The sequence below is a fragment of the Trichosurus vulpecula genome, chromosome 8, assembly GCF_011100635.1.
Source record: "Trichosurus vulpecula isolate mTriVul1 chromosome 8, mTriVul1.pri, whole genome shotgun sequence".
Classification (NCBI taxonomy): Eukaryota; Metazoa; Chordata; class Mammalia; order Diprotodontia; family Phalangeridae; genus Trichosurus; species Trichosurus vulpecula.
Window position 1 is genome coordinate 82,550,397 of NC_050580.1, and position 26,702 is coordinate 82,577,098.

Sequence of the window (26,702 nt, forward strand, 5' to 3'; positions counted from 1 at the left end):
CTACATACAGTATAAATAGGAACTAATTAAAAAAGGAAAAATACTAGAATTAAGAGGAGTTGAAAAATGCTTCCTGGAAAATATGGGATTTTAGTTGGGACTTAAAGGAAGCCAGGGAGGAGGAAGGAGAGCATTCCACACATAAGAAAGTGCCCAGAGCCAAGAAATGGAGTGTCTTGCTTAGCACAATGCCTGGCACATAATAAGCGCTTAGTAAATGCTTGTTGGCTTAAATGTGGCCTTTTCCAAGGACGACAGTTAGATCTCAAGTTATTGTAGTATCTGTGTACTCTTATCCTGCTTTGATAGTTATCTCTCATTTGGGCAGGTGAACGTTTCTGTCCAAAAGAAATGGACTTTCTTTAGATACCTATGTGTCTTGTAGGGGAGAAACCAAGGTTGGATTCAGAGCCATAATTGGTATGGGGTATCTGGGACAAGGTACTGAAATTTAGAGGGCAATGATGGCCCTCGAATGCCTTCAGCACCATAGAAACTACTGAGCTTAGCACCTGTTTAGTCAAAATAAGAAGCTAACAGGTAGCACCTTTCCCCCAAACCAGCCTTTTCTACTGCAGCAGATTGTTCTTGCTGTGTCTCAAGACTTTCACCGATGGGGGCTCATGTTCCATTGTTTCTGTTGCCTCTTCAATTGGATTCACCTAAAAATGTTGGTTTGAGTATTTTTTTGGTGAAGGTATCCCCAGGTATGAAAAATGTTAATTATAGTTCTACTTAGGTTGGTAGATTTTTGTACTTATTTTCAAAGCCTTCACAGTTATCCTAAAGCAAAGTAATAAAACTCCATTGACCTCACAGCTCTTACCCAAGGAAGAATTGTACACACCACCATTGGTCATTAAAGTGATCGACCACAGACAATTTGGGCGGAAGCCCATCGTGGGCCAGTGCACCATCGACCTTCTCGAACAGTTTCGTTGTGACCCTTATGCATTTAAGGAAGATGTCGCACCCCAGTTAAAAGGTAAATACCTATAGTGTTTTGGGTTCGTGCCAAGTCTTTCTTCCGGGAACCTCAGAGGCCATTCAGGCTTTTTCCTATTTGCCAATTAAAATTCTTAACCAGAGAGACAGGGAAGGAGAAAGCATTGCTATGCCCCCTCATGGATGGGGAAGCATGTAGAAGCTAATCTAATTGCTTTGTACGTAATCACACAGCTTGGCAGTAGCAGGGGGTCAGAGGTCTTCTTCTAGGCAACTTTACCTCTAATTGCTTCTGTTCTTTTCTAAAGAAAGGGGAATCGCAAACTGATACAGGGAATATTTACACTTGGAGTTGGGAGAGATCTTGGTTCAGAGTCTTTCTTTGACACTTATCAACCATATGACTCTGGACAAGCCACCTAGCACTTTTGAGTACTGAAGAAGCTAGTTGGCACCATAGTGCACAGAGCGCTGGACCTAGAGTCAGGAAGACCTGAATTCAAATCCAGCCTTTCACACTTAGTAGCGGTGTGACCCTGGGCAAGTCACTTAACTTCTGACTGCCTTAGTTTCCTCAGTTATACAATGGGGAAAATAATAATAGTTATGTCCCAGGGTTGTTGTGAAGATAAAATGAGACTCTATAAAGTGCTTTACAAACTTTAAAGCACCATATAAATACTGGCTATTATTAAGTCTCAGTTTACTCATTTGTCAAATGGGGATAATAATGCTGTCAATATTTATCTCAAATGGTTGTAAGGCTCAGATAAGACAGCATACATGAAGCATAATAACTCTATATGTATCAGCTATTCTTCTTATTAATTCATCTGACAAGCATTTATTAAGCGCTTACTATGTGCCAGCTGCTAAGGCTACAAAGACAAAAGCTAAGTTATCCTTGGCCTCAAGGGGCTTATGACTATGAAGATCTCATGAAGCCTCTCCTGTTTATAAAAACAAGTCAAACAGATGGCAGCACAATAAATGTGCTTCCCAAGCAAGATTTTCATAATAAAGCATCTTTTCCAGCCAGGAAGTGTTTTATGAAATGTTGTCATTAAGAGCTAAAATTATTTGTAATTTGTTTCCGATGCCATTAAACCACGGCTACAATTGAAACCATCCCTAATGCTTTGCTGTGGGCTCATAAGATCGGCAGAAAGATCTGAGATGAGAAGCGTGCGAATGAGGATGTGGCTGAATAAGAGCTAAGCCCCTGGGGAACCCCATCGGTTGGGGAAACAGAGTCCTGCATGTACTTGTGATGGCCTGGTGTTAAAAAGCTCGTGCCTGAACATTTATTTACTGCAGCATTATAGAAACCACGTCCTTGTTGCCGGATTTCCTCATTTCTCTTGAGAGCAGCACCATCCTTCCAGGCTCCACGGCATGGTGACTTCCAAGCCCTCCTTCCCCTTCCCCTTCCTCTCTGCCCACCATACTTTTTAGTCTGCTGACTGCTATTGACCCCATCTCTATGACATAAACTGTTTTTCAGCTTCTATTTTGTCTGCCCCACCTCCCCGGGACGTGATTATCGAAGTAGAAGACTCAAAGCCATTGCTTCCAAACAAGGTAAGCGTCAGCATTGGCCATTTCATGATTAGGTTTTGCCTGATTGATGCCAAAAGAGTTGGTTGTCAGGCAAAGAGCTGTTTGATCACACTTGTGAAAAATGAAATCAGTTTTTTGAGAATCATGTAAGGTAAAAAAAAAAATAAGAACAAAAATTTTCCAACCAGATGTATTGTTAGTGCTGGATAAACAACCTTAATAGATAGCATCAAAAAGTCATGGGTGTGCCATTGCTAAGGATATCGGAGCAGAGGCTGGATGACCTGTTGGAGAAATTTGTTAAACTGAGTTGTTAAATTGAACTTGAATGTTTGAGAAGGGATTCAATCAAGCAGAGGGTCAAAAGAGAACCTTTTTTCATTTCCTTCCAGTGGTCTATGATAGGAGTTGGTAAAATGTACTGAGGCAAGCTGAGAATGGGTTTTACATTTTTAAATAAAGTTTTATTGTATTAAAAAAAAAAGTAAAATCCATTCTTAGCTCAATGTCCATACAAAAACAGAAGAAAGAATTTGGCTCTCAGGCTATGATTTGCCAATCCCTGCTCTACAAGATAATTTGTTCTATGAAAAAACATGTAACAAGGAAAAACTATTCATAATTGTACTGCAAGCCAAAGTTGTTTTGTATCCGTGAGGCAGACTTACTAGCTGGGTGACCCTGGACAAGTCACTTAACCATGTTTGCCTCAGTTTCTTCATCTGTCAAATGAGCTGGAGAAGGAAATGGCAAACCGCTCTAGTATCTTTGCCAAGAAAACCCCAAATGAAGTCATGAAAAGCTGATTAAGACTGAAATGACTGAACAATAACAGCAACAACAAAGCCATCCAAGGCTATAAAATCCACCCCGACTTTTAAAGTGAAACAACGAGGAGAAAATGTTAACACAAAGCCTCCCAAATCATTTCTGCTGGTCCTAGAAGATGAAAAGGAAAGCAAAACTCAGAGTTTGTTTCTGCCCAGAAAATACAAGGCAAAAAAATTGTCTTTGCTGTGTAGAAATGTTTTGGAGGGGAAAGGTCTCATCCAGAATGAACAAAAATAGCATATTTTATCTTAACATATGGATCAGTAAAAAAAATTCACATTTCAAAAAAGTATTAAAAATGTCCTTTTGAAAACAGATTTGAACAAGCACTCTAAAAATATAAAGAGTACCTACACACACACGCACATATACACACACACTGTTTTCCTGTCTAAAGTCTTTTAGCAACCTAACCAGAATAAACTTAGTCTTATACTACATTTATTTTATCCCCAACTAGATGTTCTATAGAGCCACCAAAGAAAAGGGCAAGTCAGCCGTCTTTTAGGACAAAAGCTGAACTCTCAGGATCCATAGTATCCCCAAAGCATGCCCGGGCAGCAGGAGCTGTGAGGGAACAGTCCTACAGTCTTATTACTCTTATTACAGGGCCTTTTATCCTGGGATTTTATCACAGGAGTGGAGAAGGTTGTCTTGAGTCTTGTGCCATAGTTGTGATTTACCACAGTTTTTCCTCCTCCATTGTTAACCCAGTAGTTATCAAATGCTCTATAGTCAGGGCTATAGGGGACTCAAAAGAAGAATAAGACACATTCCCATCAATGTTCCCTCTAAATTTTTTTCTTTTTAGGTGTAGGTTGATTGACCAGGCCAGTGGAGCAATAAACTATAAAAATTGAGTATGTATGAATCAATCAAGGGACAAATGTTTGTTAAGCATCTACTATGTGACTGGTCCTGGAGAATGAACAGAATTTATAGTGTTATAAATTTGGGAGGGCTAGTATTGGGGAAGCCATCAGTTATTCACACCTTAGTGTGAATTAGTTTAATCAGGCTGCTCTTCTAGCACCTGCCTGAGATGCGATGAGGAAGTGGCAGTTTTGATAGACCAAAAAGCAACAGTTGCGAGAAGCCACTTTTAAAAAAAAATCATAACAGTTTAAAAATAACCATTACTACCCTGATTTCAGGCAAGAGGTTCTTAATCCTAGCTTTACCACTAACTTGCTCCATGACTTTAGGGAAATCATTTAGCCTCTCTGAGTCTTAGTTTGCTCACCTGTAAAATGGAAGGAATTTAACTAGTTAACCCATTAAGCAAATGACCTGTAGTGTCTCTTCTAGCTCTCGCCTTTGCAAGATGGTAACTAAAAATATCTTGTTGATGTCTGCTCATAGTCAAATGAACTGAGTGAAGCTTAGAAGCATCAATCAGCCTGGTGAGCTGATGTTCCATTGGCCTATATGACCACATATTCAATTCAAGGGACCACGGTCTGCCTTTGTGCTCTGGGTATATAGAAGAAGCTTCCCTTCCTCTTTCAACCCGTAGATTTGAAGCCAATGATTGAGCTCATCAGTCTGGTAGGCTCCAAATTGACATTAAAAAAAATGGGCTGAGGATGGGGTGGGAAAAGGTATTGAGTCTTTCAGAGAACTGGGCTTCCAAAGTGCCAGTCCAGTGATCCAACAGGACTCCAGTGTGGAAGATTCAATGATTACCTTCCCGTTTCTAGTGCTTAAGCAGCCTGTCCACAGCAGTCAGCAAAATGGCTTCTCCGAGAACAGTGCATGTATGTATGCTAAGAAAATGCATGAAGCTGACTGGGACAGGTGGGGCCTTGGGCTAAGGCTCTATCTAATTCTCCTTTGGAGGGGTCTTCCTATAGGGAGATTTTTTGTACTAAAAGGTGCTTTTTAAATAAATGGGGTTGGTGATCTATGAATAAGGGAAGATCCTATTTCTTGTAACACTTATTCTTTCCACAGATATACGATGGGCTGTGGTCAAACTAAGCACTTAACCTTGTTATTTTACGTAAGCTGGTGTCCAATATAACTCACATGCGACTTAAGCGAATGAGTGGATACCAGTACTCAAATGCAGCAAGGACAACTTGGGGTAGTGTTTTTTTCAATGTTTTCATTAAAATAATGGATTTGTACTGTGGAAAAAATAATTGTGAACAACATCAATAAACTAATAATAAACTGCATTTAGTGAACCTTTTCAGAATAAAAGTCCAAAGAAAACAATCTTTCTCTCCAAAATCTATCATGATTTAATTGTAAATATGATTTCTATACATTTCCTAAAAATATCTTTATCACTTCTCTATCAACATTCCTACCTTCCTTTCTTCTCCCCCTCCCCGTGTCTCTCCCTTTTTTCCTTCCTTCCTTGTTTTCTTCCTTTCTTCCCTCTTTCTTCCCTCCCTCCCTTCTTCCCTTGCTTCCTTCCTTCCTTCTTATTTTTTGCTATCATGCTAAGCAAAACAAAACTTGAAAGCTAAACCCAGGAAAGTCTAAATAAGATGCCCATAGCAAAAATACATGTTCCCTTCTGATGGCCTGATCAATGGTTGGTAGAGCCTGGAAGCTTTTCTCCCCTAACATCAGAAGTTAGCCTGAAGTTGAGATTCCAGGGGTGGGGAGGGAGAGACTTTTCTCCATCCTGTTCCTCAAAAGACTCAGTGCCATTGCACTGTTTGCAAAAGGCAGAACCAGGCCACAGCATCCCGGTTATTCTGCTTCTCATCTCCCATATGTGCTCAAAGAAGAGGTTTCCTTTCTTAGAGAGGAGTGAAAATGGAGGAATGTGACCACACAGGGGAAAAACCTGCCAGGGTTAGCAGCTTCTTGGAAATGTGAACCTCTATTCAAGATCACAAAAATACCCCTGTGAGATAGCATGAGAATAAGGAGAGAGGCAAAAGCAAACAGAAAACAGACCAAAAAAAGCAGACAAGGAAGGCCAGGCAGTCATGCTTGGATCAGCAAAGATACAGGAGAGGTTTTGAAAAAGCAAAGAATAGAATCTTCTAGCAAAACCCTTTAGTAATCAAACTCAATCAGAGGGCTGGGGATTGGGTCAAAGGAAAAAGAGGCCTGAACTAATCTTTTTTTCTTTCATTATATGAGCATTGTCTGGGCAGATGTTTTAACACTGTCTAATTCTATTAAAACTTGATACAGATTCCTATAAATTTTTCATTTCACTATGGGAATAATTCTGGTGTCATTTCTAGAGTGGTGGAATAAATAAGGTACTGCATTCTGAAATCATCTAAGGTTAAATGATTCAAAAGAATCTGCTCAGATATGCTGGGAATGTTAAACCCTGAATGACAAGTAAATGTTTACCTTTTTTTTTTTAATCCAACGCTCTCTATATCTCCATCCTCATGTCATTTGTGTGGGTCTCTCCTGCTGTTGCACATGTGTCTGTGATCAGCTAGCTGAAAAGGTAATTCCTACCTACCTTGGCTGTATTTTTTAGTCATCTAGTGTCTGTTTGTAGTTGGTATGTGATGGAAGAACTTTTAAATCAGGGACTGGGTCATGTGGGTCATGGACCACACACAAATGTGAAACCCTCTGTCCTGGACACTCTGTTCTTGTTATTCGACAATCGCAGATTGATTAATATCACCCCATATGGTACTTCCCTCAATAGATGAAACTAAGCAATGGGTAGATCCATTGGGGAGCTATCCTTTCTTTTTGGTTGTTCTTTACATTTTATACCTTTTTAAAAATTATAGTAATTTCTTTTCAGACTAAATTTTTAAAAAAATTAGCAAGCATTTATTTTTCTCTTCCTCCCCACTGGGGAAAAACAAAAACAAAATCTTTGTAATAAATACGCACAAGCAAGCAAAACAAATTCTCTCACTGGCCTTGTCCAAAACATGTTGTGTGTTTAGTCAATCAGCTCCTCACCAGAGATGGGGAGCGTAACCAGAACACCATCATTGTAAAACAAAACAAAACAAAAAACCACCATGACTTTGAAAGACTTAAGAATTCTGAACGCAGTCATTTTTTGACGTGTCTCTATGACAACAAAGAAAAATAACTCTTAAAAAAGCAACCACATTTGGTGGCATATGACATTCCTCACCTGGGTGCATCCTCCATCTACTGAGAAGAGGGACATTTTTTATCCTGTTCTCTAGAACCAATGTTGAATTTTGTGTTTGAGTTAATATATTTATTATAGTTTTAAGTCTCTGACCCTATGAAATATCAAATCAATAGGATAAAGCATTAGTAGAACGAACATGGTGGCACCTATAGGATGTGATCCAATCAGTTATAAGACAGCCGACTGGGTATTGAGGGCACTAAAATTGCTCAGGGATGCACTGACTACCTGATCCATAATTAGAAGTTCCTTTAATGATTCAGCCACAACATATTTAGCATGTTCTAAATGATATTTTTTTTTACTGAAACTGCAAGTTTATAAATGCCTAATTATGATGTGTATAGATGGTGTAGGCTTGGAGTTAGAAAGATCTGGGTTTCAATTCTGCCTTTGACACTTATTAGCCATGTGACTATGGGTAAATCCCAACCCTCTGAGCTTCAATTTCTTCATCCATAAAATGGGGATAATAATACCACCTACTTCACAGGATTGTTGTGAGGATCAAATGAGATAATGTACGTAAAGCCCTTTGAAATTTTTAAAGCACTACATAAAGTCTGATTTTATTAAGTGATAGACACGATAGACATGTTTTGACCTGCATGGCTGGCAGGAATTTCCATGCTGACAATCTCACAGTCTATTCATATATTATAGAACATGTTTTATTTGTTTGTTTTTATGAGGCAGTTGGTGACTTGCCCGGAGTCACACAACTAGTAAGTATCTGAGGTTGGATTTGAACTCAGGTCCTCCTGACTCCAGGGCTAGTGCTCTATGCACTGTACCATCCAGCTGCCCCCTTTAAGTATACATTTTAAAAGAAGCTTAGTTCATAGATTAGAAGTCTGAACTACCACTCAAACCTTTCTACTCCTTGGGGGTTATGTTTAGGAGGAAGAAGTTGTCGATTGGTGGAGCAAATTTTATGCTTCCGTTGGAGAACTTGAAAAATGTGGAGAGTACATTCAGAAAGGATATGCCAGACTAAAGGTAACTTGAAGATTACTCCTGCAGACAGCCTTGGGATTGAGGGAGAAAAAAGGGGTCAAACAGAAATGGATGAGCGGCCCCATCAAAATCCAAGAGAATGTCTGTGAGTGTGGCTGTAGGTGTTGATCCGGAATGGGCCCTAGGCTGGACCAAGCAACAGATTCTGAACATCTGTGGTGTCAGGGTCAGAGTCTGTGGTCAACGGCAGCATCATTGACAGAAATAGAGAAGTCAGAAAGTGGGGAAAGATTTAATAGAAAGATGATGAGTTGCATTTTGGACATTTTGAGCGAGGATCACTATGGGACGTCGAAGTGGGTGTGTTTAACAGGCAAGTGGAGCTGTGGAACAATAAGTGTGTTAGTATACTGGTTTGAGGGTGCTTGAGAGTGGGGAACCTAGAGTATGGTGGGCCCCATTTTTCTAAAACCTTGGAGGGTACTATTTAGATGAAATGATTCTACACAAGAACTATGGATGACTATGGTTCCCTTTTAACAAACAACTGACTGTTGATTAATTTTCAGGTATATAATTGTGAGCTGGAGAATGTACCAGAGTTTAAGGGTCTGACAGACTTCTCAGATACCTTTAAGCTGTACAGAGGGAAGTCTGATGAGAATGATGATCCTTCAGTGGTGGGAGAGTTTAAGGTAAGCAAAACGGCTGAACTGATCTTCTTTGGGCACAGTGCTGACTCTAAGGCTTCTCCTTTTCCCTTTAAATGAAGAAGAAAGTGCCCTACATGCTTTGGGACACCCGAGTGCTTCTGTAACTAATGTCTTATTTGTGTGGAGTTGTCAAGTCATTTTATGGTTTCATAACTGACCCTTTTCTGAACTAGATGTACTGTCAGCTAAATAAAATCTACAATTTTAGAGGGCTTTTCATGAGCTTGATTGGGTCACTGCCAGTGACTTTGCAGTAAGATACTTAAGCAGTTGGGCTGACAGATGGCTTTGAACCAGAACTAAATTCTGGCTCTGAGCCAAGGATGTTGAAAAGAGCAACTTTAGTGAAAGTGACATTTAAAAATTATTTTATGCACTTCAAACCACAAAAGCATCCACCCACAATTATTTAAATTTTAAAAAGTAAATTCAGTTTTGAAAATATCTAAAACAGTATATTAATTACTCCCGATATGTTCCCTTCCATTCTCTTTGTTTATGCTTCCTTTCTGTAACTGTGTATAATAATCCTTTTACCTCTTGAGGTGGGTGGCCTGTTATTGACTTTCCCATCATGCTTTCACTTAGGACAATTCTTATGTTTCGTAGTGATTCCAAGGTAAATTTAGGGTGGTAGCTCTTTCCTAACAGTAATCTCTAGATCATAAGACCATGGTAACTCCAAAGCTTTATCTACTACACCACCCAGCTGCTTCAATAATAATAGTAATAATCAGAAACCCTTCCTATTTAATTACATTTAAGGGAAGTTATGCAGCCGAAGTTATGTCTCTGATATGTACCGGCCATGTGACCCACCCCTGGGTGAGTTCCTTACTCAACCCCTCAATGCCCAAGCAACATTCGTAGACTATACATTGCAGAACAAAGGCAAATCTGCTGGTGTCTGGGACGTTTCCTCATTGAGAGTTCCTTGTAGAGTGAAATGATAAATCCAATCCATCCTTTCCTCCCAAATCTAAGTCTATGACATACAATTGATTATACCCTATTGATTATACCCTAAAAAATGACCCTTAACAAAGCCTGCTATATCTATACACTCTTATATGACTCAAGACTTCCTCAGGAGACGAACAAGCACGGTCCAAATATCGTACAGGTTGTGTGGCTAACTGTGCATCTTGTGTTTCTGTGTGTGTGTGTTACAGGGCTCCTTCAGAATCTATCCATTGTCTGATGATCCAAATGTGCCTGCTCCTCCCAGGCAGTTTCGGGAATTACCTGACAGTATCCCACAGGAATGCATAGTGAGGATTTATATTATCCGAGGCTTAGATCTGCAACCTCAGGATAACAATGGGCTGGTGAGACTTTTATTTTGAAAATGTCAAGAAGCCATTTGATTTAGAAAAGTTATTTGTGGTTTGATACGGTAACTGTTTAATAAAATAGTTTGTCTTTTCTTTCCTGGCATCTGTTATTTCCTAAGAGCAGCATCACAACTGGTTCCAGAATCATACAAGATTTGAGCTAGGTGTCTTAGAGCTCATCCTATCCCAGAGCCATAAATAGGACGTCTTTCACAGGCACGGCCATAACAGCTGGACCCTTGGAGGGGGGCTGGGTGAGGTAGCAGGGGAATGGGGATGGCAGGTTCCCGATCACTGAGGGAAGTAAACACGATCTCCTCCCTCCCCCATTTTAACACCTGAGGCCAAACTCCTAGTTGTCCTACCCTAGTTATGGCTCCATGTAGTCCAACCCGCACATTTTAGAGATGAGAAAACTGAGACCCAGAGAGATTGGACTCTTTACTTAGAGCAGGAACTAGCACTCAGGTCTCTTTACCAGTCTGGTGCCCTTTCCACCCCCCAGAGCTCCTTTAACAATAAAGGAACAACCCACAGGGGCTATTTTTGCATGGTAGCAAGACATGAAGATAATTCAGCCAAAATATCAGTCAAATCTTTTTAGATTATTGTATAAACAAAACAACCAGCTGATTATTTCTCATTTTTAATCAGCTCTTTTAGTGTCATGTAGATATTAAGAACAACTAAGTATACCAACAAAATTAAGATAAAATAGCAGGATACCATCCAATAACATCTAATTTATTTTCCCAACAGTGTGACCCTTATATAAAAATATCCCTGAGTAAAAAAGTCATTGAAGATCGAGACCATTACATTCCAAATACACTCAACCCAATTTTTGGAAGGTAATGTAAATTTCTTTAAGTTTGGGAATGCTTCTATCTGACTCTGCTCTACTGTGCTATACTACTGGTGGGTTAATACAATGATATTGTAGAGTTAGCATTCTCTATCAGTCACTACAGAAGTACAGCTCTGGTTTTGTTCTCTAGGGTGCTAAGCCCAAACCCATTAAACTGTGAGCCCCTTGAGGGCAGGAACTGTCTTTTTATCTTTGTATCCCTGTTGCTTAGCATAGTGCCTGGCACATAGTAGGTGCTTAATAAATGTTTATTGACTAAGTATTCTACTAAATGCCTGGCAGGCAAATGTCAACTATGCATTTGCTCTTTTAGGATGTATGAGCTGACCTGCTTCTTACCTCAAGAGAAAGACCTGAAAATTTCTGTCTATGATTACGACACTCTTACTCGTGATGAAAAAGTAGGAGAAACAATTATTGATCTAGAAAATCGCTTCCTTTCCCGGTTTGGGTCCAATTGTGGCATAGCAGAGCAGTATTGCACGTAAGTTTCGTAAACCATGACTCGCAGTTCTTTTCTTTTGTAAAGACATTTATATCAGAAAAGGATTTACAATAGTCCTACAACCCTTCCCTGAGCCATGGTTAAGTTGGGATATAGCTACTCTGTCTGGGTATCTTAGCAGGACTCCTTCCAAATACATGTCACTTTCAATCATTAAGTACCTCAGCAAGTCTAGACTCAGAACTTCCAGCTTGTGAAAGCTGGTGAGTTTCTAATATAGCAAGGAGAATCTTCTCTTTAATCTGAACAAATGAATTTTTTTGAAATCTTCGTTGGAGGCTGAAAAATTACAGAATGACTTCCAAGTTGCAATGCACATTTTAGGTTCTTGAGACACAGCAGCATAGTACAGTTGATACGGTGTTGGATTTAGGGTCAGCTCCTGTTTTGGACACTTATTAACCATCAGTCTATGGGCAAGTGACTAGCTTAGATAGGACTCAACCATTTAAGTCCTATCTACTAAGTTAGGGATAAGTTATGGTCTTTGGGGAGGTTAAGGAGAGTTTCCGAATCACAGATCTTTCGTGTAATCGTGTAGTTTATCCTCTTCACAATTTTCATGTATAAAAGGGTTCTCACCGCTCTGTTATGGAGGCAGCTAGGTGGTGAATTGTATGTAATGATGGACCTGAAGTTAGGAAGTCCTGGGTTCAAACTCTGCCTCAAGCACTTTATTGTGTGATGCTGGGAAGGTCACAATCTTTATCAGCCTCAGTTTCCTAACTTACAAATGGGGATGATGATAGCACCTCTCTCTAGAGGTTACTGTGAGGATCAAATGCAATAACATTTGCAAAGTGCTTTGCAAGTGCTAAAAAGCTATATAAATGCTAATATTTATGGCTGTCATAACAGATGCATAAGTGTTGATAAGTTTAAGAAAAGCCTATGTATCAAATATTAATCCCTGGATGAATTGTGTTGTTCAACAGTTCTGGAGTCAATACCTGGCGTGATCAACTAAGACCAACACAGTTGTTAAGCAACGTAGCCAAATATAAAGGCTTTCCACCACCTATTCTTTCTGAAGATGGAAATAGGCTTCGATATGGAGGGCGAGAGTACAGCTTGGAAGAATTTGGTGAGTTCGATGCTGTTCAATGAGTTTGAATCGCTGCAAAATGGTCACATAGAGTCAGATTCTGATATAAAGTGGTTAGCTTGTGATATGCTAGGGTTCCAATCCTTCCTGAAAACATTAGCAATAGACCACTCCGTTGGGTAAACGACTATTTGGCATTCTCAATTACAGAGGCCAACAAAAATCTGCACCAACACCTGGGACCCCCAGAGGAGCGCCTTGCTCTGTATATCCTTCGGACTCAGGGACAAGTGCCTGAGCATGTGGAAACACGGACTTTGCACAGCACCTTCCAGCCAAATATTTCACAGGTACAGAGAGTATTTCGATCATTGAATGTTGGCCAATACCGCGCCCTACAAAATCCATAATAATGGTAAATCTGTGTCCACGTGGCTGGCTTTGTATCCTGCTGAACAGAGAGAGGATTCTGAGTGGGAAGCAGATAGGTAGACACGATGTGTTGATGCCATAGAATTGAAGCCAAAGAAGGGTGGTAGCATCAGGGCAATGTTGGGTCAATGATACAATCATTTGTTTGCTCTTTTGTTCTGTTCTAAAACATCACTTGTAGAAAAACAACTCTGAAGGCCAAAGAACGAGTCTGGCCCCAGTAATACAAAAAGAAAATTGTGCTGACAAGACCTCCCATGATTTTTAAAAAATAAAACAGAAAACTTGTAACACCAAATAATTTTTCCCCTTTTGAATGACAGGGGAAACTTCAGATGTGGGTGGATGTTTTCCCCAAAAGTTTGGGGCCTCCAGGCCCTCCTTTCAATATCACTGCCCGGAAAGCCAAGAAGTAAGTAATTCCAATCAATTTTAGGTCACTCGAAGGCTGTGAGTGTCCAACTAAAGACAAGTGAGAAAATTCCTTAAAAATGTTTTCCTCTCAGGTATGTCTTACGTGTGATCATCTGGAACACTAAAGATGTCATTCTGGATGAGAAAAGTATCACAGGAGAAGAAATGAGTGACATCTATGTGAAAGGGTGAGTGGCCTGGAAATCTCTTTGAAAACTTTTCAGAGATATAGGTGACACTCTTCTGCCCTTGGTGCTCTTTGTTTTCCTTATAGGGAAGGGAATAAAGATTTATCAAGTACCTACATTGTAACAGGCCCTGTGCTAATTTACAAATATTATCTCAGTTGATCCTCACAACAACCCTGGGGGGGTAGGTATCATTTTACAGCTTGAGAAAACTGAGGCAGACAGAGATTAAGTGACTTGCCCAGGGTCACTTGGCACGCTTTTTCAAGTTTGATATTGTGGGTAGCTAGGTGGCATAGTAAATAGAGTTCTGGGTCTGGAGTCAGGAAAATCTGAGTTCAAATGTGGACTCAGATACTTATTAGCTGTGTGACCCTGGACAAGTCACTTAACCCTGTTTGCCTCAGTTCCCTCGTCTGTAAAATGAGCTGGAGAAGAAAATGACAAACCACTCCAGTGTCTTTGCCAAGAACACCCCAAAAGGGCTCACAAAGAGTCAGACATGACTGAAAAACGACTGAACAGCAACAAAACCAGAGTCACACAGCTACACAATGTCTGAGGCTGGATTTGAAGCTCAGATATTCCCAACTCCAGGACCAGAGCTCTATCTGTTGTACCACGAAGCCAACTGCTTTAAGACAATGCCTACCATGAGAGGACTGCCAGATAGATCACAACCGTTCGATAACCTAGTAGCCAAGTCTTAAAGAATTGCTTGAGGCTTAGAAAGGTTAAGTGACTTGCCAGTGGTCACATACAGTCGATAGTGAATGAGGAGGGATTTGAACCCAAGCCTTCCTGACAGCAAATCCAACACTATACATTTGACCATACTGCCTCCATTGTTTTTGTTATTAGAGGAAAAATAAATGGACAGGGAGATAAACAAGAATATAAAACCCAGGTCATATTTATGACCAAGAACTTTTAGCATTGTAAGATCCTAAACATGTTACATCATTTTTATTTGGTGGCTTTTTCACTTATTTTCAATATATTCAGTGCATGTGTTTATGCTGCAGTTTGTTTTGTCTGGATCTCATTTGATCATGGGGTCTGTTTTTATTTCTGCCTTTAAGTGAATTTTTAAGGTTTTCCTTTATGCAGACTTGAACAGATATACTTATGCTCATGGGTCAGAGCATCTTTTACACTATCTTCTTTATATAGATGTTATCAAGAGAAGCTAATGAGCACAGCAGAGAAGAAGAAAATCTGTGAGCTTGTTTAAGTTCTGCTTTATGCTTTGATAAGAGCTATTTCCTCATTAAATTATTGACTGAGCTTGGGTCCCTGGCATGAAATGTAAGATTTGTTTGATTTATTTATAACATGGAAACATAATTTGTTAATGGTCTCTAGTAAAATGAAGACAAGAGCCAATCACTCAAGTAAACATATTTATTTGTTTGTGTTAACTGTTAACAGAAAGATAATTCATGAATTTATTCCTTTCCTGGCCTTGGAAGTTACATCTACTCCTGGGCAAATATTGCAAATTAGTTCATTTCTTAGTTAAAAGAAAGACACATTTCTTTTAACAAATGGACTTCCTAGCCACTTTATGTAGCTGCGATGTGATACTATTAATGTTTTGTCAATATTGTGATGTTCAAATGGTATGGCCCAGAAAAGCATAGAAAGGAAAATAAAAAGCTGATTTGTCCTAAAATGTATTTTTTTTTTGCTGGCTCCATCAATTTGATCATCAGGAAATTAGAAGAAGCAAAAATCAAAGTATAGATTCACTTACTTTGGCCTGTCTATTTAAAGTGTAACAGGGAAAATGCATTGACTCATTCATTCAACAAACACTTATAAGGCCCTCACTATGTTCAGTATTCATTACTCAACCATGTCCCCTATGTCACGTACCTTCCCTTTCCCCAATCTTTTAGCTTCCTTTTATCTCTTATCTTCCTCCATTAAAACATAAGCTCCTTAAGGGCAGGAACTTTATCTTTTTAAATATTTGTATCCCCAACACTTAAAACAGTTCCTGGCACATAGTGGGTATTTAATAAATGTTTATTGACCAACCACCATGCTAGACTCTAAGGAAGATTCAATGATAAATAAGATATGATCCCTTTTGTCAAGGAACTGGCAATCTTGGGTGTTGGGACAAAGGTAGATAGAGGTTCTGTTCATAAAAATATGATTTAGAATTTGGGGAGGGGGAGGAAACCTGTCATTTAATCTGCTGTGGAAACTCCTTCCATTGAAGAAATTGGCAAATCATCTGGAATGTGTATACCTGGGGGCACTCAGACTAAATGGCTAGCCTATTAGTCTGTAAGATCCTCCAAAGCAGGGACTGTCTTTGGCCTTTCTTTGTATTCTCAGCTTAACACAGTGTCTGGCACATAGTAGGCTCTTAAGAAATGCTTGTTGATTTGTTGACTGACTATGGACACACCAATAGTATGTGTTAGAAGCAACACTTGAACCCAGAGTTTCCTGATTCCAAGGCCAGCTCCCTGACACTTTTAATATTAAAATACTTTAAGTGGGAGTAGCTAGGTGGCGCAGTGAGCATCAGCCCTGGAGTCAGAAGGACCTGAGTTCAAACATGGCCTCAGACACTTGACACTTACTAGCTGTGTGACCTTGGGCAAGTCACTTAACCCCAATTGCCCTGCCTTCCTCCAAAAAAAAAAAATAAGTGCATGAAAACAGTACGCAGTTAGATGATTTTAGATACAGGAAAGACCAGCTCCAACTTGGAGATTTCAAGGAAAGCTTCCTAGTAGTCTATGAACGGAGGCCTTGAAGAAAGGGAAAAATGACAGCAGTAGTTGGGCAGTGGGGGCAATGACAGCAGCAGGGGAGAGGGGTGGAGTTCCAGGACTGCACAAAGGTAAGAAGCAAATATAAAATGCTTTGTTGAGATAATTAACCAGTCATTTAAAACTGCTAGCAATGACAACCAAGTGGGATCATTGATTGAGCTCTCAGTGTGGAGTCAGTTTTATTGAAATCCCACCTCAGACATTTACTAACTCTGGCTCAGGATAAATCACTTACCCTCTCCAGGCCTCAGTTTCCTCATCTGTGAAAATGAGGGGATTGGACTAAAAGTTCCCTTCTATCTCTAAAACTGTGATTCTGCTTCTTAGCTACCTTTATGGGGAGTGAAACCACAAGTATTAAACAATGATGCACTTAAAATTGTATTTGTTATCCAAAACTTTGTCTTTTTGTTTTTAAACGAAAGACTAAAAGCCTGTGGTGTTTTGGGTTTTCAACAAATTGTTTTATTTAGTTAAAATTTCTGTTGGATACCCTGTTGCTTCCACTGCTAGTTCCGTAAACTCCTGATAGGTAATTGAGAAATATGTACTAATTGTTTTGATTTTGTGTACAAATTCCACTCTCCTGTCTTGTAACCCTGGCCAAAATTTGCAGCAATGTCCCTCAGCAGTAACTGGAATACCCATAATCTTTTTGCCCATTATTTTCAGTTGGATTCCTGGGAATGAAGAAAATAAGCAGAAGACAGATGTCCATTACCGGTCACTGGATGGTGAAGGGAATTTTAACTGGAGGTTTATTTTCCCTTTTGAATACCTGCCCGCTGAACAACTCTGTATTGTTTCTAAAAAAGTAAGTTAGAAAACATGCCACAATTGAGTGTCACACTCAATTTTATGATCTAAGTAACTCTGAACTTAGGAGGACCTCAGAGACCATAGGATCAATGGATTTTACTCTGGAAGGGACCTTAAAGATGGACTCTTTAGTCCAAGCCCTTCCTTTTATGTAATAGTTTGGGGACCTAAGTTCTGCCAGTGCCCAGCTCCATTATTTACTGCCTGCATTACCTTAGGCCAATGCTGTTACTAATCAAACTACCAAAAAATTATTTTATTGAGCTAGAAAAAATAATAACAAAATTCATCTGGAAGAACAAAAGGTCAAGAATAGCAAGGTAATGAATGAAAAAAAATGTGAAGGAAGATGACCTAGCTGTACCAAATCTCAAACTGTATTATAAAGTGGTAATCATCAAAACTATCTAGTACTGGCTAAGAAATAGAGTGGTGGAACAGTGGTATAGATGAAGTATATAAGATACAATAGTAAATGACCATAGTAATCTAGTGTTTGATAAACCCAAAGACCCCAGTTTTTGGGTCAAAAACAAACTATTGGACAAAAACAGTTGGAAAAGATTGGGTAGAAACTAGGTATAGCCTACCATCTTACATCATATACCAAGATAAGGTCAAAATGAATATATGATTAAGATGTGAAGGGTGATACCATAAGCAAATTAGGAGAGCAAGGAATAGTTTACCTGTCAGATCTATGGAGAAGGGAAGAATTAGGACCAACCAAGAGATAGAGAGCATAATGAGATGTAAAATGGATAACTTTGATTAAATTAAATTAAAAAGGGTTTGCACAAACAAAAACAATGCAACCAAGATTGGAAGGAAAGCAGAAAGCTGAGAGACAATTTTTATAGCAAGTATCTCTGTTAAAGTCCTCATTTTTCAAATATATAGAGAACTCTTTGAACTTGAAATTTTATAAGGAAATGTATGAAATTGAAGGTACACGTGGCCCATTAATTGACTTACATTTCCTGGTTTTAACACCTGCCTGTTTCTGTTTTCACTCTAGGAGCATTTCTGGAGTATAGACCAGACTGAATTTCGAGTTCCTCCCAGACTCATCATTCAGATATGGGACAATGACAAGTTTACTTTAGATGACTACTTGGGTATGTCTTCTAAGTTGTCTCCTCCTATTAAAATGTGGGCTCCTTGAAGACAAGAACTGCTGTCTCACTTCTCTAGTTGTATTCCCAGCAATCAGCACAGTGCTAGGTACATGATAGTTGTCGTTCAGTCATTTCAGTCATGTTTGATTCTGTGATCCCATTTGGGGTTTTCTTGGCAAAGATACTGGAGTGGTTGGCCATTTCCTTCTCCAGCTTGTTTTTTACAGGAAGAAAACTGAGGCAATCAGAGTTAAGTGACTTGTCCAGGGTCACAGATCTAAGTCTAGATTTGAACTCAGGTCTTCCTGACTCCAGGCTGGGTACTCTATCCACTGCACCACCTAGCTGCCCATGGTAAAAGCCTAACAGAAGCTTTTCAATTCATTGTGATGCCTTTGCAGCACAACAAAGAGGAAGCACTAAATTTCAACTTTCACTCATGTACTCCTCTGGTGTTTCATCATAGCGTGGAGGTAAACCTGGCTTCTCAAAGGTGATACCAGTGGATAACAAGTTCTTCCAGGTCCTACCAAGTAGGAAAGGATTTGAGAATGGTGCTACAGACTCCTGAATTTGTCATCTAAGAAAATGGCCTAGCACAATTCTGGAAGCTCATCATCAGAATGCTGATGACTTTTTTTTTGTTTTGCCACAGTGGCTCAAAATCATCTGCTTAGTGGAGAGTACACACATTAATGAAATCACAGATCTTTTGAAGTGTATTCGGGTAAGGGAATAAGCATTTATTTAATGCTTAATATGTGCCAGGCACTGTGCTAAGTGCTTTTTACAAATATTATCTTATTTGATCCTGATGATAACCAATAACCCTGCAAGGTAGGTGTTATTATTACCTCCATTTTTCAGTTGAGGAAACTGAGGCAAATGCAGTTTAAGTGACTTGCCTAGGGCCATGTAGCTAGTAAATGTCTGAGGCTGGATTTGAACTCAGGTCTTCTCAATTCCAGCCCAGAACTCTATCTACTATACTCTATTATAACTATCATCTGCTTCTGTTATGTAGTATTATCTATTTATTATATATCTATTATGTAATACATACCAAAAACAGGCAGCAAACATATTAATCCTGAAAGATCAAACAAGCTGAAAAATGAAAAAAGGTGCACAGAGGGTTTATACAAATCCTTGGATTATTGATACTTTTTATTTTGGGCCATACTTGTGATGTTATCATTGTTGGAAAATCCTGGGGTTGGAACTTCTTCCAGGGATGTAGATGGGCAACTCATTCTTATTGATTTGGCTGGGGCATTGAGAGTTTAAGGGACTTGCCCATGGCTACACAATATTGTCAGAGGCTGGGTTTGGGTCCAGATCTTTTAAACCCTGAGGCCAGCCCTCTAGCTGCTACACCTCACTGTCTCTCAGATCTATAAGAGACTAGTAAGGTAAGGTTTTGAGTTAAGTCATCACAAAGAGGAACTACCAATTCTACCACAGCATATCCTGTAGAGACAGAACACCGGACCCACCAAACTAAGCTGTTCTTTTTGTTCTTATCTTTATGAAATTCAAAAATAGGTACAAATGGAAAACTCTTAACAAACTGCCAAATGGGCCATGGGTCTGACTGAGGGTAATTGTTCCTTTCTCTTATTATTAAAAAAAAAGAAAGAAAGAAAGAAACATGGCACCATGGATGGGTTGACAAGCATAAGAGAAATCTTCACAAAACTCTGTCATCCAAAGGTGAATATTTCATGTCACAGAGTATAAAATATACATCTTTGCCTGTGACTCTCTTGTTCCTAGTAGGAATTGGAGTCGTTAATATTCATTCATAAATTCTTAAAGTTAATCTAATACTCAGAGGAATTTATGGTTGAGTGTCTCTTTGGGGTGTCAGTATACTGAGCCACAGATGCCCTCACACAGACAAATGACCTCTCCATTGAGGGCAACACAAACTGCATGCCCAGTCCAAGGGCACTCAACCCAATAAAGCTTTTGTCTGCAGATGTTCATTTGTCTGAGACCCATAAAGCAAAGAATCATAAAATCTTAGGGACGTTAGAGGTCAACCAGTTCAGCCGCTGCCTAAATCATTGCCTCTATGCCTGGAGATGTAAGAACCAAGCTTCTCTAAGTGACAAGTTGACTAATAGACAGCTAAGTCAAAGAGACCTCCCATTTTGTATCATATCTATAAAGAACTCAAGAAATTTACAAGTGTTCTATTGTCTTCTTTTGTCATCGTCCACTTAAGATTCATCTCTGTCTCTCAGCAGTTGATTTGCAAACAAAGCTAAGTGTTTTAAATTTCTTTTTCTTCTTCATTTTTTGGTTTCTTTCTAGGCTTTCTGGAACTTGATTTACATAACACAATTATTCCTGCAAAGTCATCAGAAAAGTGCAAATTGGACATGATTCCAGACTACAAGATAATGAACCCGCTCAAATCGAAGACAGCCTCACTCTTTGAACAGAAGTCCATGAAAGGATGGTGGCCATGCTATGCAGAAAAAGATGGCACACGCATGATGACTGTATGAGTATTTCTTGGTTGGGAACAATTTGCTCTGTTTTTTCATTGATAGTTATAAGGGGGTTTGGGACCCAGAGCTATATTCAATCAAAGGACAAGAAAGTATTTACCTAGGGGAAACCAATGCTTTTGGAGCTCAAAGCAACAAAAGGCCACAATATCGGTGCCAGCTTTTAGACTGATTGAAGAATTAGGAGTTAAAAGCAGCACAGCACAGTGTCACAGGGCCTCATCACGGAAAGACTGACTAATGGCCTGGTGGCTCCAGTGAAATGTATTGCAAAAAAGAAACGTAAAACTTCCAATCTCAGAACTGACTCATCTGAAAAGTTCTATAGGCTATTCCAAAAGTGTATAAACACACACACACACACACACACACAATGTCCCATATATATAATTCTACTTAATGTATTTATATATAGTCTATATATTACATATTCTATTTGGAACATCAGGTGTGTATACATATATACATATACACTCACACACATATAGGGTGTCCCCAAAATCATGTATATGATATCCCATATGTATATATGTGTATGTATATATGCCCTTATGTATGTGTGTGTATTTTATATATAAATACATAGCTGCTATTTTACTGATTATTAGGCAGCTAGGTGGTATAGTAAGTAGAGCGTCAGGCCTGGAGTCAGGAAGATCTGAGTTCAAATTCAGCCTCAGACACTTAACTAACTGTGTGATCCTGGGCAAGTCACTTAACCTCATTTGCCTTAATTTCCTCACCTATAAAATGAACTGGAGAAGGAAATGGAATCCAGTATCTTTGCTAAGAAAATCCCCCAAAAAGAGAATCATGAAGTGTCAGACATAATTGAAACAACATTACTGATTATTAATTATAATATTATAATCCTGGAGACACAAGCTGAGTGAGGTAGCTTCCTCACTTCATACCATATGCTAGAAAAGCCAGATGGGCTCTTTAACATGCTCTAGCCCAACCCTCTCATTTTATAGATAATGAAATTGAGACTCAGAGAGATTTAAGTGATTTTTTTTTTCCCATGGCAAGACCAGGCCTAAGACCCAGACCTCCTGAACTCCTTATTGGGTACCTTTAACTGATTAAGTCTGGTCTATACTTCTATCTTCTGACTAGACCATATCTTAAAAAGACAAAACACATATACATTTTGGAAATAAAAAAGCATTGGTGAGTCACAAAGGAATGGAGATGGGTGCTTGGGATATGGAAGAGAAGCAGGTAAAAGAAGAGTAGAGAAGAAAGAGTTCAAGAGGCAGAGGTCTGGAGTTCTCACAAAAGATCTAGTCCAGAAACCCAAATATGAGAAATTTAGACAAAAGTTCTTGAGTAAAATTTAAGTTTATCTAGAGATTATTTTACAATAAACAAAAATCATTGTTTGGGAAAAAATGTTTCTCTACTTAAGTGAAATATTTTTAAACATCCGATGTCATGTGTTCAACCTGTTTTGATTTACTGAAGGGTAAAGTGGAGATGACTCTGGAAGTCCTCAATGAGAAGGAGGTTGATGAAAGACCAGCTGGGAAAGGAAGGGATGAGCCCAATATGAACCCCAAGCTAGAGCCACCAAAGTAAGCTGTTCTCTTTGTCTTTATGGGATCCCAACCTGCCTAAGAGTTGGAAAACTCTTGTTGCCAAATTGCCAAATTGAAAGAATTGTCTGCCATTTTGATTAATTTGCTAGGAGGGATAGTGGCTTGGTTTGCTTCAATACTTTCTTTACCTTGTCATGGAAGCAGAGCCCCATTTGTCTACTGGATCATTAGAAGCTTCCATGTGTAATGTATCTGTTAAGATTAGAATACAGTTACCTTCACTCTATGAAAAGAATTAGTTATTAGCTGAACAGTAGCCTTCCCATTCTGAGATGAAAGTACTTAATTAACCCTCAGGGTTCATGTGAGTCATTTTTGCTTCTGTCAAAATATAGTCGACCAGAAACTTCCTTTCTTTGGTTCACCAACCCATGCAAGACAATGAAATTCATCGTGTGGCGTCGGTTTAAATGGGTCATCATCGGCTTGCTCATCCTGCTCGTATTGCTGCTGTTCATAGCAGTGCTCCTGTATTCTCTGCCGGTACGTGTTCTTTATAGCCTCCATTCCATTCTCTCGTTGAGTGGTGGAATCCATCACTTTCCTGATCCATTGCACTAGTCTCCATTGCCACTGAATAAGAACCATATAAAAATAATAGTGTTGGAATTTACGTAACACCATAGCTACAACTATCTTACATGTGAGATCCAATTTGATACTCTCCGCAGTACTATGAAATAAGAAGGGTAGACATCACTATGCTCATTTTAATAGGTAAATAAACTAAACCAAAGGGAGTTTAAGTAAATTGCCCAAGGTTATAGGATTAGCAAGTGACAGAGCCAGGACTCAGATCCAGAGCTTTGGATTGTAAATCTAGCCCTCCTTCTACCATATCTTAGAACTCCCTCCCTTTTTCCATTCTTCTTTTTCTTCCTTCCTTCCTTTCTTCCTTCCTTTCTTCCTTTCTTCTCTCCTTTCCCTCCTTCCTTCCCTTCTTCTCTCCTTCTCTCCTTCATTCCTTTCTTCCTTCCTTTTTTCTCTCCTTCTCTCCTTCCTTCCTTCCTTCTCTCCTTCCCTCCTTCCTTTCTTCCTTCCTTCTTTTCTTCTCTTCTTCCCTCCTTCCATCCTTCCTTTCTTCTCTCCTTTCCCTCCTTCCTTCCTTCCTTCTCTCCTTCTTTCTTCCTTCCTTTCTTCTCTCCTTCTCTCCTTCCTTTCTTCCTTCTCTCCCTCCCTTTAGGTGCAGCTAGGCATCTAGAGCACTGGACCTGGAGTCAGGAACACCTGAGTTCAAATCTGGCCCCAGACACTTACTAGCTGTGTCATTCTGGGCAGATCACTTAACCACTGTCTGTCTCAGTTTCCTCAACTATAAAATGAGGATGGATGATAATAGCACCTACCTTCCAGGATTGTTGATAATTGATAAAATGAGATAATTTTGTAAGGTGCTTAGCACAGCAAAGTCTGACACATAACAGGCACTGTATAAATGCTTATTCCCTCCTTTCTTTCTTCCTTCTCTCCCTCTATCCTTCCCTCCTTCCTTCCTTCTTTCCCTTTACATAGGATGTAAGTTTGTACCACTTACCTGACACCATCAGAGACTTCTTGGTGTCATAGATGTCTGTATATATTTCTGATCTTGCTAGACTGTAAGCACCTAAACTATTGTCTTATGCAACCTTGTGCCTTCCATAGCACCTTGCACATAGTAGATCTTCAACAGATGTTTGAATTGAGCATGTGATTTTTTTTGTTTAGAAGGATATTTATGTCCTTCTAAAACTTGAGATTTTTTTCCAGTTTCCCAGTGTGATGGTCTCATAATCCAGTCTAACAGCTTCCAATTTACTTATAATCTTTCATTACAGTCTGGCCCATGCTGACTGCTAATGACCCATTTAAGGCAATCTGTAAAGGTGCTATGGTATAGTGGATGGAGGGCTGAGCTTAGAATCTGGATGACCTAGCTTCAGATCCAACCTTTGACACTTCCCAGCTTTGTGACCTTTACCAGCTTTGTGATAATTCATTTAACTGCCTTTGCTTCTAATAATGCCCCCAAATTTATCAGGCTGTTAAATCATAAACTGTTGCGATCTGTGTCATTACAGGGAATTATCTGAATGGAAATTTCCCATGATGCCAAAATCACAGATCTTTTGAATATTAAAATAGCTTACATCATAAACTACTTGCTGCAAGTTTTGCTGTTTCCAATATTCTAGGGGTTTTTTTGTTTCTGTTTTCATTCCAGAACTATTTATCAATGAAGATCGTGAGACCAAATGCAAAATAAAAAGGAAGACTTTTTTAATGCTCACCTGCAATGGGGTACTCTGCCTTCGAACCATGGACCAAATGCACACTTGTTCTCTGGTCACTTCTGTGCCCACTAAAACGAAACCAGCAAGAAATTTGCCATGTGGTCATTAAGCTTCATGGGATCATGAAAGATGGGAGTCATTGACCGCCAGACATCATTTGACCATATAGCTATTTCAAGTGTTCAAATCCTTTGTTTCAACTTTATGAACTGTATTTTTTATAAAAAAAAAAACTCTCTCAGGTGGCTGGTTCCATTATTTTTTAAAAGAATCACATTTTTATTACAAAAATTTTTTCTGTAATAGTCACTTTTCACATGTAGTCCCAAAATGGTTATAGCTCAAGTTGGAAACCACAGCCTTTTGACTTGTAAACAGTTGTTATTTCTTTGACATCAGTAAGGAATGATGAGGATAAGCAGCCAGAACAATGTTCTTATTCCTAGCCCAAACTGTCTTCCTTCTGTGTCCTCTGCATAAACTTTGTGGTCCTCAGACCAGCATCCACAAGAAAACCAAATATAAATGTTTCACCTTTGTGAGCTATTGTTATTGTTATTGGGGGACAGGGGGAGGGTTTCCCCTTGGAAATTTCAGAGAGCAAAATACTACCTTTTTTTGGATGTAAACATTTCTTTTAAAAGGAATAGATCCTAATTCTGAGAATAAATACCATGGTGCTGAAAACAGGTTATTCTAGATAGGAGACCCAGAAAATTTGTCAGTAAGTGCCTTGGCTTCCTGCTGCCATACTCTTCTCTCTACTCCATCTTTCACAGAACCACCAGATTCATTTTTTAAAAGCACCATTTCTTCTTCCTCCTTCCCCACCCTGACTCCTAGTGCTGGACCAGACCTTTAACTCCTCAGTGTAGGGAATTCATACATTGGAGGTACTCTACCAGTGCAGGTTATCACCTGCCTCAGAGGTCAAGTGACATACCTAGGGTTGCATAAAGTATGTATCCAAGGGGAGACTTAAGTCCAGGGCTTCCAGACTCTGAGGCTAGCTCTCTGTCTACTCTGACATCCTGAATGGTCTCCACAAGAGGGATGGATTGCCCCAAGAGGTAGTGAACTCCTCACTAGAGGTCTGTTTCCAAGCACAGACAAGTGGGGCAACTAGGTGGCACAGTGGATAGAGTTCCAGGCCTAGAGTCAGGAAGACTCATTTTCCTGAGTTCAAATCTGGCCTCAGACACTTAGTAGCTGTGTGACCCTGGGCAAGTCGCTTAACCTTGTTTGGCTCAGTTTTCTCATCTGTAAAATGAGCTGGAGAAGGAAATGGCAAACCACTCCAGTATCTCTGCCAACAAAACCCCCAAAGAAGGGGCGACAAAGAGTCGGATGTGCCTGAAAAAACAAGTAAACGACAACTCCCAGCAGTGACCAGTTTGAACAATTGTTGGATGTGTTGTAAGGAGGATTCTTTGGGAGATATGCTTTGGACTAGAAGGCTGCCAGCATCTCTTCAATTTCTAAAATTTTGTGATTCCATGTAAATGTGAGTTATGGTTATTAAATAACTTTCTAGAAAAAAGATCATTTTTCTCATGTTTTCTGACCTTCAAACTCATCTCATCTTCATTAAAAAAAAAAATACCTTCTTTTCAATTCTTTATCCATGTTGATATACTGCTTCCACATGTTCACATGAAATTGGACATCCCCAAC

General features: G+C 39.4%; 1 protein-coding gene across 1 annotated transcript in view; it reads left to right on the forward strand.

The window, feature by feature from the left end:
- Window positions 1–26,201, forward strand: part of MYOF (myoferlin) — a 153,647-nt gene extending 127,446 nt beyond the window's left edge. The window contains exons 37-54 of the mRNA XM_036735055.1: window positions 820–985; window positions 2,450–2,526; window positions 6,755–6,766; window positions 8,348–8,446; window positions 8,974–9,099; window positions 10,290–10,445; window positions 11,211–11,302; window positions 11,633–11,803; window positions 12,760–12,908; window positions 13,080–13,219; window positions 13,625–13,713; window positions 13,808–13,903; window positions 17,371–17,512; window positions 18,536–18,635; window positions 20,955–21,145; window positions 22,622–22,731; window positions 23,091–23,238; window positions 24,959–26,201. Of these exons, the coding sequence (XP_036590950.1) occupies window positions 820–985; window positions 2,450–2,526; window positions 6,755–6,766; window positions 8,348–8,446; window positions 8,974–9,099; window positions 10,290–10,445; window positions 11,211–11,302; window positions 11,633–11,803; window positions 12,760–12,908; window positions 13,080–13,219; window positions 13,625–13,713; window positions 13,808–13,903; window positions 17,371–17,512; window positions 18,536–18,635; window positions 20,955–21,145; window positions 22,622–22,731; window positions 23,091–23,238; window positions 24,959–25,000 (2,106 nt within the window). The 3' untranslated portion in view covers window positions 25,001–26,201. The remainder of the gene's footprint in view (window positions 1–819; window positions 986–2,449; window positions 2,527–6,754; window positions 6,767–8,347; window positions 8,447–8,973; window positions 9,100–10,289; window positions 10,446–11,210; window positions 11,303–11,632; window positions 11,804–12,759; window positions 12,909–13,079; window positions 13,220–13,624; window positions 13,714–13,807; window positions 13,904–17,370; window positions 17,513–18,535; window positions 18,636–20,954; window positions 21,146–22,621; window positions 22,732–23,090; window positions 23,239–24,958) is intronic.
- The last annotated feature ends 501 nt before the right edge of the window (window positions 26,202–26,702 follow it).